Source organism: Orbicella franksi, chromosome 12 (assembly GCF_964199315.1).
Source record: "Orbicella franksi chromosome 12, jaOrbFran1.1, whole genome shotgun sequence".
Classification (NCBI taxonomy): domain Eukaryota; kingdom Metazoa; phylum Cnidaria; class Anthozoa; order Scleractinia; family Merulinidae; genus Orbicella; species Orbicella franksi.
In genome coordinates this window covers 19,237,817-19,250,227 of record NC_138156.1, presented here as the reverse complement: position 1 = coordinate 19,250,227, position 12,411 = coordinate 19,237,817, and the positions used below count along the sequence as shown (strand labels likewise).

Genomic DNA, 12,411 nt, shown 5'->3' with positions numbered 1-12,411 from the left:
CTACATGTAAATAAACTAAAAATCTTAAACTGATTGCAATAATATTAGTTAAAGTAAAGTATTATTGCTTGTGCATGTAGCTGATTCAACAAGTACTTCAGATTAATTTATTGTAATCTGTAGTGAGAGGGACATTCTTTCTGTTCTTTTTCTTTCAAGATGAAAAACAAGAAAACTCAAGACTAACAGGTCAGTTATATATATACATATATGTTGTTTTTATGGTTTTGGGAGATATGGCTACATTTTTTCCATTTTATTTAAAACATAAGAAAGACTAATCATTAATTCAACATGACTTTGAAGACAAGTCTACCAGACATATTGTTGTCTAGAAGATAATTTTGCCATCTAATTTCAAGTGGAATTATAAGTTTGTATCCCTTGCGGATAACAGCAGTTGTTCAAATTTTGTAACAAGAGGTCTTTACCAACTTGTGAGCCATTTTGCATCTCAACAGAGTACACAACAAAATTACATTTTATTTCAGAACCCTTACCTGTTAATGAACCTAACCAGAGCAGCAAAAGCTTCCTGGTACAGCCCCATGGCAAATCCCTCCAATGCCTCAATGTACTGCACTGTAGTAGCTTTGGCTTGCTTCTCTGGGGTGTTCTCTGCAGAACTGGAGGGAGTCAGTTCAGTTTTAGACTGACTCTGGCGGCGCATCCTTATGGTAAACTGATTGACAACTGGAGGTGCAAAGATGATCTCGGAGATGTCCTCCTGGGTGGTGCCGAGGACTGCCGCAGCTCTCTGGACTGCTGCTGGGTTGGCAAAATGAGGCTTGTTGTCTGCACCTTTGAACAAATAATGGTTAGCTAAAACCCTGTTCATAACAGTGCTGTTTTACTGAAGGGTCGTGCAGTGGATAAATACTCAATTACAGTACGATAAGAGAATCTTGGAAAGCCACAGGGTGCAATGCAAGGCTGACACTTGACAAGTGGATAGCAAGACCTACTAGCCTAGAAGTGATGTTTGCTAGCTTGAAAGAATTTAACTCAAAGGCTATCTTTACACTTGGTGCCCAAGCACAGTGCCAGAGCACAAATTATTCTCGCTGGGCACTAATCGGCACACACCTTTTTTCCAAGTACTCACACAGTGCCCATGCTGGGGTACAAGGTCTTGCCTTTGTGCTTGGGCATTAAATGGTACTAGGGTCTTTGGAGTACCCAGTGTCTGAATGTAACACTACATTGTATTTTGTGCCAGTGCCCAGGCATCAGTGTTCAGGCACCAAGTGTGTACACAGCCTAATTGAAGACAACATTTTGTCATGTTGTTTGTTATAATATTGGAATTATCTCCTTATGTCCAGTTGCATAGTGATGGCAGAGTTCTTAGTTTGGCAAGCTGCTCATGCTAAGACCACCCAGTTACATGCCACAATCCATGAACCATGTCTGACAGCAGTGACAAATTAAATGAAACATTTCACTGTGTAATAAAATTATACATGGACCATGTGCAAGACATCATTCGACAAGTTGCTACTTTGATTGCTAAGCAGTACATATCTGAAACTCCAGTTGTAACTTCAGAAGGTCAAATAAATTGTATAATTATTTACCTACAGCCACCCCAGCACAGCCCAGATGACAAATGGCAGCCAAGATTACCCAGATTCCTTTAGCCTCCTCTTCAGAGATTCCCAGCATTTGGAGAGCAAACTCTATCTCTGTCCACTTATCAGAAAGAACCTGGTTATCTGGTGACTGTTGAAATACAGAGAGACTTTAACTTCAACAGTACACCTTGTACATGAAAGTTAGGTTGCATTTGCAGAGGAAAGAAAACAGGAGAACCTGAAGCCAAACACTTGACAAAAACAGAAAAACCAACAACATTTGTACATGTAAAAGGTCATATGCAAGTTTCAATGTTTTTACCTAGGGCGTAGGGCAAAAACATAATCAAATGCGAATAGTTAGAAATCAACTTAAACAGCTTGTAAACTGTACCTTGGGGTCAAATCCCATCATAAACTCATTGGTCTCACTCATTTTGGCCTCCAACTGCAACTCTTTTCTGTTCGAAACAAACCCAAGATCAGAAATGTTGTCAAATAATAATAAAAATATTTCACATTCCTTATTTTTGTGTATTGTGGAAACCCATTACAGTGAACATCACCAGGTGGTTGCCACTTGATAAAGTTTTTGATAAAATTTGACAACTTTCTGGCAGCTTTTGAAAACTTTCTGATCACTTTTGGCCAACTTCGGCAATCAAATTGCAAAAAATGTGGGTGGAAGAGATGTCAATTGCCAGAACATAAATGTGGCGCTAGACAATGACAACTCTGCCTTCCAGAATTCTTGTATGCTCATTTGCCTTTTGAAACAAAAACCTTCCATTTGATAGTAACATAGTAAATTGTCTAAAATTTATCAAAAACTTTGTCAAGTGGAAACCTATGGTGGCCTTCACTGCAATCAAACCCAACTAGGATGTTCTAATATAAAACAACCAAGTGAACCTTTGGTTAGGTCAAGACAGTGGTCGTTTAAACAAGAGTTGGTTGTGTCAGCTGTAACATGTTTGCATTCAAAGTGGTGAAAATATTGCCGGTAACTGGAGCAATGCAGCATATGCACTTTGAGGTACAAATGGTTACCACTGAAATTTGAAGGGGAACCTGACAAAAATGACCAGGATATCCTACAATGGACTGACATCTCAGCAATTCCTGAAGCAAAACATGCATACTTCGAAAACTCAAGATAATACGTGACGTGCAAAGAAAATCATGTTTGATAGCTGGGGGCTGTGGATTTTGCAGTCAGCCTAGAGCATCCTGTCTTTCGCTTACCCAATGGTTAACATAAATCCTCGAATTAGCACCCGGGGCACTTATTTCAAATTTAGGAGAAGACGGGGGGAGCTTATTAGAGGGGGCGCTTATTCGAGGGGGGGCGCTTATTTAATTTTTTCCAAATCATGGCCCGACATTAATATATCATCTGCGTGTAAACACTAACATAAACTGTTTATTGGCATAAAAAGCTTATCCTAAAGTTTAAATTGCAGCACCCTTAGTATTTAACGTGGTCAATGTGTTCACTGAACGTGTTCACAAACTGAAACAATGTACGAATTTAATACTACATGACGAAAACTATACACCCTTTGTTGTCTCATTATTCGTCCACAAAATGGGGGGGAGGGGAGGGGAGGGGAGGGGGTGCACATTTTAAATTTCAGGTGATAGGAGGGGCACTTCTTCGAAGGGGGCGCTTACTCGAGGAGGGAGGGAAGCTAATTCAAGGATTTATGGTAAGTGAAATTTCCTTGGGAAAATGTTTTAGGGAATGAAAATTACAGTAGTACTGCAAGAGATGACATTTCCAGGTAGCAAGGCTGACCCGAAAAATTGGTTTTCTTTGCCCCCTGGCACTAGTGTGGATGACTCAACCCCTTCCCCAATCCTGTCGTTTATTGGAGCTGACTTGAATTTGCCTGTTACTCTGAATGTACGTATAATAAGGTTTTGTTAGTAATATTTACCTCATCTTAGGTTCACATCCTCCCAACAAATAGTGGAATATCTTAAATGTACTCTCCCCTTCAGATTGCCTGACAACTTTGGACTTTTCCAAGAGGAATGTCTGAAACAAATAACATTATACAACTGATTAATTCGTTTAATTCCTTTTCAAATTTCATTATTTTTCTTGGCTCCTTGTTATACACAAAAATAACAAGTTTCATTACTTCAGCTAAATCAACATTTCATGCTATGACTGACCTGGACTGAAGCACTTGTCAGAAGACCTGCGGAGTCAAAATCCATGCTAAATAGCAGAGTGAACCTTGATCCATTGTGATTCATGGGAGTGGAGACATTGCCAAAGGCTTCCAACAAAGCATAAATAGCTTCAAGCTTTTGATCTGGAAAAGAAAGCAGTCAGCATGTGAATGCATCAAAGGGGCAATATCTTTATGGTTGATATCACAAAATATTTTACCAGCGAAAATCACAACACACAGCCGGAATCTGTGGTACTGTAGCATGCTATTTTGAGATAAGATGTAGTCACAAAGTGAGATAAATTTAATCAATAACAAGTAGTCAATGATTGTGGTAACTAAATAAACAAAATAATTTATAATTACATTTGGTGACTACATCTTTGGTGAGGGTTGCCAAATTTTCTACCAGGGCAAAGCTTGAGGTCATTACAGTTTCCAAAACCAGTCTGCTATTACTTTCGAAAAAACACAAACGATTTTGGTCACCACTACCTCCAAATTTATACATTTGAATTCCATCAGGACAAGTAAAGATAAGAGTCACATATTTTAATCTCTAAATGGAAATGACCCAAAGCATTTTTCCCATGGTTGTCTGTAGGACAGGTGAATTTTCCAACTTTTTTCTTGCCATGCCAGCCAGAGTTCTAATAGGAGTGAGATGGGGGAATTGCCCACCTGTGAGTGCAGAATGCTGTGAACTGGCTGCAGCCACTAAATAATGCATGATGTGTCTGGAATTGATGGTTTTTCCTGATCCGCTGTGACCCATCAGCACAACTGACTGATCCATCCTTGTCGCCAGCATGTTCCTATAGGCTGATTGTGCAGCGGCAAAGATATGGGGTGGCATGTCTTCCTGTTTACAGCCACGGAACATCTGAATTACCTGTGAAAAGAAAAAATAGTAAATGTTAAGTTTGGTAGAGAAATGAGAATTATATTGGTCACTATTGGGATGAAATGTTCATGTTCTCCCAACAGGAGTTGTACTGATGACCTTCCACATTCCAGCAGGACACTCTACCACTGAGCTACCAGGGAGGAGTATATAACCTAATCTGATACCCACAACACATCTCACACTCTACAACAGTTGGTTACAATTTACATGTAAAAAAAATCGAAGAAAAGAGGAGCACACAGCCCGCTCTGCCTCCCTAGATCAGCTATAGGGCACTTGTGGGAGCTAAACCATAATAAGTAGGTTCAAACATGACAGACTTCTGCCATACTTCTAGGCATACAATCTAGCAAGCGATATCAAGACAGCATTATTTTCTTCTAACACCTGCATCTGGGGTTTCTGTTTTCAGTAACATTTTGTATAAAACTTTGAGCAGAGAACCCTCAGGGATAATTCGGTGCTGACAATAAACAATTATTAGATTCGGTTTTTGTGATATCCAGAATAATCAAGGTTGAGGTAGGGGTTATCAGCCGAAGCCAAAGGCTGAGGCTGATAACCCTTGCCGAGACCTCAATTATTCAGGGTATCACAAAAACCGAATCTAATAATAGTTTTATGGCTGGTTTGCAGTGTCACATCAAAAATAAAAATCGTAACCATTCGATAGATTAAGTCAAGAAGCTGAGATATGAAAGATGATTGATATATAAATAACCTCGCGAAGTTTTAAGTCTGTACGGTTTTCCATCCGCGAGTTATTCGGAAAAGTGTTTCGCTCAAATTTATAGAGCTTTGTATGGTGTCGTCATGTTTGTGCCCCTCAGAGGGACACAAACATGGCGGCCATAAAGTAACAGAAACATCTGTCATTGAGTTTTGCCAATGAAACGAAACGTTATTACTCTAGAGCTCAGATACATTGAAATTAATACTTTGTCTAGAGCAAGAACTGTTTAGTTAGTAAAATCTTGAGCAATAACTCATCTTTTGACTTACTCGACAGCCTTACCAAGCAGCCATTTTAATGCCACGCAACGCATAAACTTGGAAATTCCGATGTGCTCCATTACATAATGAGGAACCCTGTCGGGCTTAAATGTTGCAAAATGTCAAGTTATTAGAGGGTCTTACATCTGATGAAGCTAAAACTTCACAAGGATCAGTAATTTCTTATTTTGGAAATTGATGACATCACATGAAAAACAGCAATTATACATTGAACAAAAAAAATGGAAGTCATGTTTTTGCTTCTTCGCTGACAGCAAGCAACACAAAGCGCGCAAACTTGACATGATTACTGTATAATCTGCAGAGATGACGTCACAGGCACTGATTTTGAAAATTCACTGTACACTTTTGGCCAATCAGGAAAGAGATAATGAGTTCAATGTATAACAATAAGATATATGGGAGGCAGGGTTACTCACAAGTGGCAAAAGTCACCCTTAAGCTATAGCAAAAGAGCACTATAGTTATGTATCTTATTATTAACCAAATCTCTAGGTATTTACTGAAAATCACTCATTAATCAATTTTCATTTATTACTCACTACAATATATTATTCATTATTCATTACTCACTTTATCAGTGTAGATAGCTAACTGTTGCTGGGGGTTGATGACTATCAAGTTGGGCCCAGCATACGTGTGAATAAGGTTACTCCCAAACCTCTGCCGCAAAGTGTGAAGGCAACTGGATTCATTAAGGTAGCGCAAGGAGGCAAGATCTTCTGCTCTGTCATATTGTGGAGGATTAGCCTGAAATAAAATAAAGGAGCGCAACAAGCTCAGTAAAAAGTTCCCCACAAAGTAACTTGTTTATCTTCAGTTCAAAATAAAACAAAATTAACAGAAGTATCCTAATGTTATAATTCTAAGAATAGCCCTAATGTATATATTGACAGCAGACTAGCAAATTTCACCACCAACCACCCTCGCTTTGAAAATACCAGTAGTAAATTTTATCATGAACAAATTCCCACATCACCGACAAGGAAAAGAATACACACCCAACCCAATTTTGAAACTTTACTTCCTCTCCCACCTTACCTATTAAGCTTTTGTTGATACACAGTTCTTTCTTCTCATGAATTTTCAAAAAAAAACAGAAAATATAACCAAAGAAAAATTGCAAATTCAGGTCTGGGTCATTGGAAAGGTGGATAGTTCCACTGGATACATCACTATCCAGCAAATAGTGTGGTTTGTTCTGTTAACACATATCCACTGGATAGCGATTTATCCAGTGGATAGCGTTATCCAGTCTGAACAACTGGGGCCTGATATCTAATATATTGACCACTTTTTAGAGGGCAAACAGTTAACACATCCCTATGGGTGCTTCAAGTAGAGCCAGCTGGCTTACTAATATGGTAAATGTTTGAAAAACTAATAACAAATTTGTATAGATGACCTTTTCATCTGACCAAAAATTATCATATGACAACAATCTGGAGAGAAACTGGACAAAACGATGGTTCATTTAAATCAAAACTGTTAAATAATCTAATAATCCATTGACTGACCTTTTCAACACTGTCCTCTTCAATAGTAATAATCTCGCCACCATGATCCAGTTTCACTTTACACATAGGAGTTTCATCTTCTTCTCTTACAGTCTTGGTCTTTTGAACCCTTCCACCAGAAAACCCTGCCTTGTGAACAACCCACACTTTTTCTGCATCTAGCCATGCCTTCTGGGAGTTGACCTCTTCCTCTGATTTAGCCTGGAAGAAAAAAAGAAGACTGAATGAGCTTAAAAAGCTAACAAAACCAGGGCTGTGCGGTAGAAGTGCCCGGGTGCTACGGGCAACTAACTTTTGCCTTTGGGCGACTGGAACAACTTACTTTTTTCATATAAGTTTAGGTGCTAGGCACCTATATTTCATGGTTAGGAACCTTTGGGCCCCTCATAATCTTCTTAGACCAGAGCCTTGCAAACGTATAGTCTTTCCCTCCTGGGGTGTCAAGATCAGCATTATAATATTCATCTACTACTCTGCATTTTCAGCATTTCTCCCTGAACAACTTTGGGCCTAATCCTACATATAGGCTCACAAATGTATCAAGAGCTAATGACAACATATAATCTCTAGTGCTCCTGGCTGGAAAGAAAATAGAATTTCCAGGTTGCCCTTAATTCAAGTTAGAGCTACTATTGTGCACTCAATGCCTCACAGCAACTCATCCCGTGAACTGCCAACTAAAAAATTCAAAATTGAGCAAGTGGCCAATATGAAGAAGCATTCAATAACCCCAGGCAATCATGCAACCCTGGAGACTTAATTACTGGTCAAATATTGGCATCTGAGAAAAGCTGTCATTCTGAATTATATTGTTAACTTCCTTGTTCCTCCAAGAACAGGGTTAACATCAATTTTGCTTTACAGTAGACTAAAGAAAATTACATAATGCAAAGTAGAATGAAAACTTAAAAAAACTGTTACATGACAAAATTTATACAGAAAAGATGGCCAAAGCACAGAAAAAACTCATGAAGGAAACAGCCTATGATTTGAAATATTGTACTGGTAAAATCAATAACCAATTATTCATAATCTGCTCAAAAAGGTAGACCTAAGTGAAACTTAAGTAATATCAATTAAATGTGTAGAAAGATAATAAAAACAGGATTAACAAGATAGCAATAATATCGCACACTTTTTTAACATAAGTTGAATTTTGTTTCTGCATCTTGTAAATTCTTGGTACAAAAAATGCTACATCAAACCACTTTTTCACTGATGATTGCTACTGATAATCATCAATAATTTTGCATTGCCACTACATTTTTGCTTAAAATATATTCAAATTATTAACCCGGAAAAGTGAATATCAACAGCCACAATTGCACTGTAAAACTCCACAATTAGCATCCATTATTACCAGACGATACAGTGTACATGTACAGTGTGGAATGTCCCAGGTAACAGCTACTTTTAAAACTGAACATAGAGATAACAGACTTCCAAAATAACCTACTTTTTGCATCATTACCACATTTTTGGGCAAAAAATGTGAATTTTAAATTCAACCAAATAAGCCTGTAACCTTTACTCAAAATCCTAGGGCATAATGAAAAAGATTACAGAGAGCAACCATAATTCAAACAAACCTCAGATTTCATGAGAGACTTCATCACAAATATAATAGTTCTGCATTGCAGGTTTTGCATCATAAATAAACCAAATCGTTTAAGCTCTGTGAAATATTTATATGTTTTGCCCCTTTTGTACAGCCATAATAAATATATCAGTTCAGAAAGACACAAAATGGACAGTATTTGTTCTGAGACAAATCTGCACTTAGACATTTGAGTGGGATAACAACACTAAGTAATGCAATCAACAGCAACTATAGTATTTCAATCTACAAATTGAAATCCTTTCCATTCTTGGTGTGTAAAATATTTCTTATATTATCACAGTATTAACAAATTCTTATTACCACGTCGTCTATCAAAACCTAGAAAGTATATTTAAATGTAATAGCAGGTTTCTAATTCCTAATCCACTTTGGTTTCAATGATGCACAAATGAAGAAAACAAACATTTTGCGAATTACGTCACAGAGGGACTTTCATGTCAAACCACTGTTTTGTGAAATACTGAAAATATTGACTGAAACAACAGGCGACAACTAAAAAGCAGCTTCAAAAACAAACAGATAAAAATTGTCCTTAAACAAATCAAGCTCTAGCACTCTCCTAAGTTTTAATTTAAGCATAGTTTCAAATGCATTTATAATTAGCGTAGAAGTGTATATTTTGGCATTCCATCAGGTCTCCTGCAAACAGTAACCCAATCTTTTATACAACGATCACATGTTTATATCATGGTCAATCTATGGCCAAAGATCTGTTGCTATGTTTTCATAAGACCGGGTTCTTTCAATTTTTGAAGTAGCATGTTCTTTTAAACATGGAACAAAGCAAGTAGAGTTGTTTTCATGTGATTCTTTGTTAAAATGAACTATGGGCTACATATATCTGCACTATAAACTAATTAGCCACAATAATATTCTAACGAGGAAACCCATTCTAATGCAAATTACGGTGAGATAGCTCGGGCATTACAAACATTGAATTTACAAACGAATACCAGAGATGAAACAGAGCTTGTCTTAATGCGATTTCCACCAAAAAAATTAGCAGATCAACCACTGAGTTGTTTTGTTCCCAAAAAAGAAAATGTCAGTGATGTCATGAGTAAATTCCTAGTGTTCAACGACCTTTGCCGAGCACAAAAAAACAAGAATGAACTTGTATACACAACAGAAGTACACAAGTGAATTCGGATAAGTTAGTCACTAATAACATCATTAGCGTACCCAATTATTATTAACACCCTGCAAATGCACACTTACTTTCTTTTTAATTCTTTTACTTCCACTGCGAGCAAGGGTTCCAGCTTTCAGATTCGACTCGTCGAGTTGAACGGTTGAGCCATCGAGACCGCTTCTCACGCTCAATTCCGATAGCTCCGGCACAGGAATGACTTTGATAACGACCTCCTCTCCCGACATAGCTATCATCTCGATTATTCTCTCCCTCGGTTCGTTCTCCACATTGACTCCATTAACTTCCACAAGGCGATCGCCAGGGAGCAATCCCCCACTGCCATTTGTACCGACGGGTTCGACAAAGTGCACAGTTTTCCCGCTACCTGGAGCGTTGGCTCGCCTCAGAGCAAACCCAAAATCGCCACTTGATCGCCTATTCAGCTTTATAACCCTAGCGACTCCCGAAATAGCAGGCTGAACTTCCGGTAGTTTCAAATCAACTCCCATCTCCTCTAGAGTCTTCTCTGATGGAGAGAGAAGCGACTCTGACGACCTGCTCACATCTCGCGGCGGCAAAACTATTTTCGGCTCGCCGAGATCAAGGGGTGCCTCAGTGAAAGACTGTACTGTACTTGTAGCTGTTATAGGTCCGTCCACCTCCATACGATGGTTAGAATTAGCCTTGTTTCGTTCATTTTCGGAACCCACGTTGATAAGTTTCACTTCGAACTCGACCACTCCAGTGCGATCAGCCAGTATGCGAGGAGGTTTAGGAGGTGGGCTTTCCGGAGAAACATGTTTATCGTTCGACGGTGAAGCAGATATAACCTCATCAGAACGCCTCGTATTGATTGCTGAAGTGCCATTCATTTCGCCAGTGTGAGCTCGTTTCTGTTCGTTGCTAGCATCACCAGATTTGTTTTCGTAAGAGTCATAAGCTTGTCTCGGACTTTGTAACTTGATTTCGATACTGGAGCTTTTCTTTCTCTTCACTCGCGGTTTCGGAACGGGTTTACCGTCCTGCGAAACCTCATTTTGGTATCGCCCTTCCTCGTCTGAATCTCTATACCCTGCTTGTTGCACCGCATCGGACGATGCAGCGTTCGAAGAAACGCTGGCAGAAGAACCAAACAAATATGGAGAAGGTACAGAACCACTCGCTGCACTGCCAGTTGTATCCGAGCTACCTGAACGGCCTGTTCTAGCGGCAAAATCTGAATGCTCGACGCCTGGCGAAGTGTTTCTATCGTCGTAACCGTGTTCAACTTCATATCTACGTTTATCTTGCTTTCTAAAACTAAATCGTCCTCTCTTCTGCTCCTCGTTGTCAGAGCCAGCTACTATGTTCCCAAGATCGCCATGAGCCTTACGATCAAGCTTGTGTTTGTCCTTTTCTTTCTCTTTCTTTCTCCTTTCCCTCCGCTCTTCTTTTGTCTCGATCACCTTGTCTTTGTCCTTCTTCTTGAAGGAAAACATTGCGATAGATTACTCCTTCAGTGCCGATGTTAGTTTACTTTCACGGGCAACTATATTTATAAGTTCATCACAAATGGCCGCCAAATTTTTAATTCATGAATCCGGGCACTGAAAAATTTGGTCACGTGACATATAGGTATTTCAAAAATTGCGTTACCAGACAACTGTTGTCAACTTTGACAAACTTCTTAATTCTCGAATATTGCCTGCAAGAAACTTATTCTTTCAGGTAAAACTAAGAAACATGGTCAAGGCGGTCAAGCATTTTTTGTTTATAGGATGGCATTTCCGCAACTATTTTGTCTGAGTGTATATTTTCAAGGAATGTATGGTGACATGTGTTACAGCTGGAATGTCACGCTATAGGGGAACGATGTTTACTGTTCTGGTAGATATTGGCTTTACATTTTTACACGTGGGTGAAATAAAGCACGTGGATTATAACTTCTCTGGCACAATCCACTGAACTGTGAAATTACAACCACGATTACTTATAACTGAGCGGAAATGCTTTTGCCATGATCAATTAAATGACGTCATGGGATATTATATGCGGAGTTTGTTATAATTTTAATTAAAATACTCTGGCATCAATTAAAAATGTGGGGGGCGGGGAAGCTTTATTTATATTTCCCTCAATATCAAGAACCTTTTAATTTTCATTGGTGTGGTCCTATCTTTATCCATTTTTCTCGCTCGTTTTCTGATCTTTGCTGACTTCATTGTTTACATTTCTCCTCATTAACATACGACTTTGCGCAGAGAAGGCAACACGCTAGAATTGACTACAAACATTTAAGAGCTTGTGAAATTTAGTAGTTGGTGAAATTTTTGTCCCCTTGGGTGTAATATTCGAGGAGAAATTGGCTTTCAAAAATTGCATAATTTCTGGGTGGTAAATGTGCCAATGAGTCCATACATTCTTTGTAAAATTTTGAGTTTAAATGCGCGAAAAGCTTTCCAATACATTGGGCTCAAACTCTCT

The 12,411-nt window shown here is 38.7% G+C and overlaps 2 protein-coding genes across 2 annotated transcripts in view; one reads left to right on the top strand and one right to left on the bottom strand.

The window, feature by feature from the left end:
• The window catches only part of LOC145464366 (unconventional myosin-XVIIIa-like), a 41,521-nt gene extending 29,979 nt beyond the window's left edge, over positions 1-11,542 (bottom strand). The window contains exons 1-9 of the mRNA XM_081448227.1: positions 10,035-11,542; positions 7,196-7,396; positions 6,252-6,428; positions 4,439-4,649; positions 3,756-3,898; positions 3,515-3,615; positions 1,969-2,035; positions 1,578-1,722; positions 501-801 (exon numbers count right to left, since the gene is read on the bottom strand). Of these exons, the coding sequence (XP_081304353.1) occupies positions 501-801; positions 1,578-1,722; positions 1,969-2,035; positions 3,515-3,615; positions 3,756-3,898; positions 4,439-4,649; positions 6,252-6,428; positions 7,196-7,396; positions 10,035-11,426 (2,738 nt within the window). The 5' untranslated portion in view covers positions 11,427-11,542. The remainder of the gene's footprint in view (positions 1-500; positions 802-1,577; positions 1,723-1,968; positions 2,036-3,514; positions 3,616-3,755; positions 3,899-4,438; positions 4,650-6,251; positions 6,429-7,195; positions 7,397-10,034) is intronic.
• Positions 1-12,411, top strand: part of LOC145464403 (18S rRNA (guanine-N(7))-methyltransferase-like) — a 127,743-nt gene that overhangs the window by 86,511 nt on the left and 28,821 nt on the right. The gene's annotated exons all lie outside the window — the stretch shown is intronic.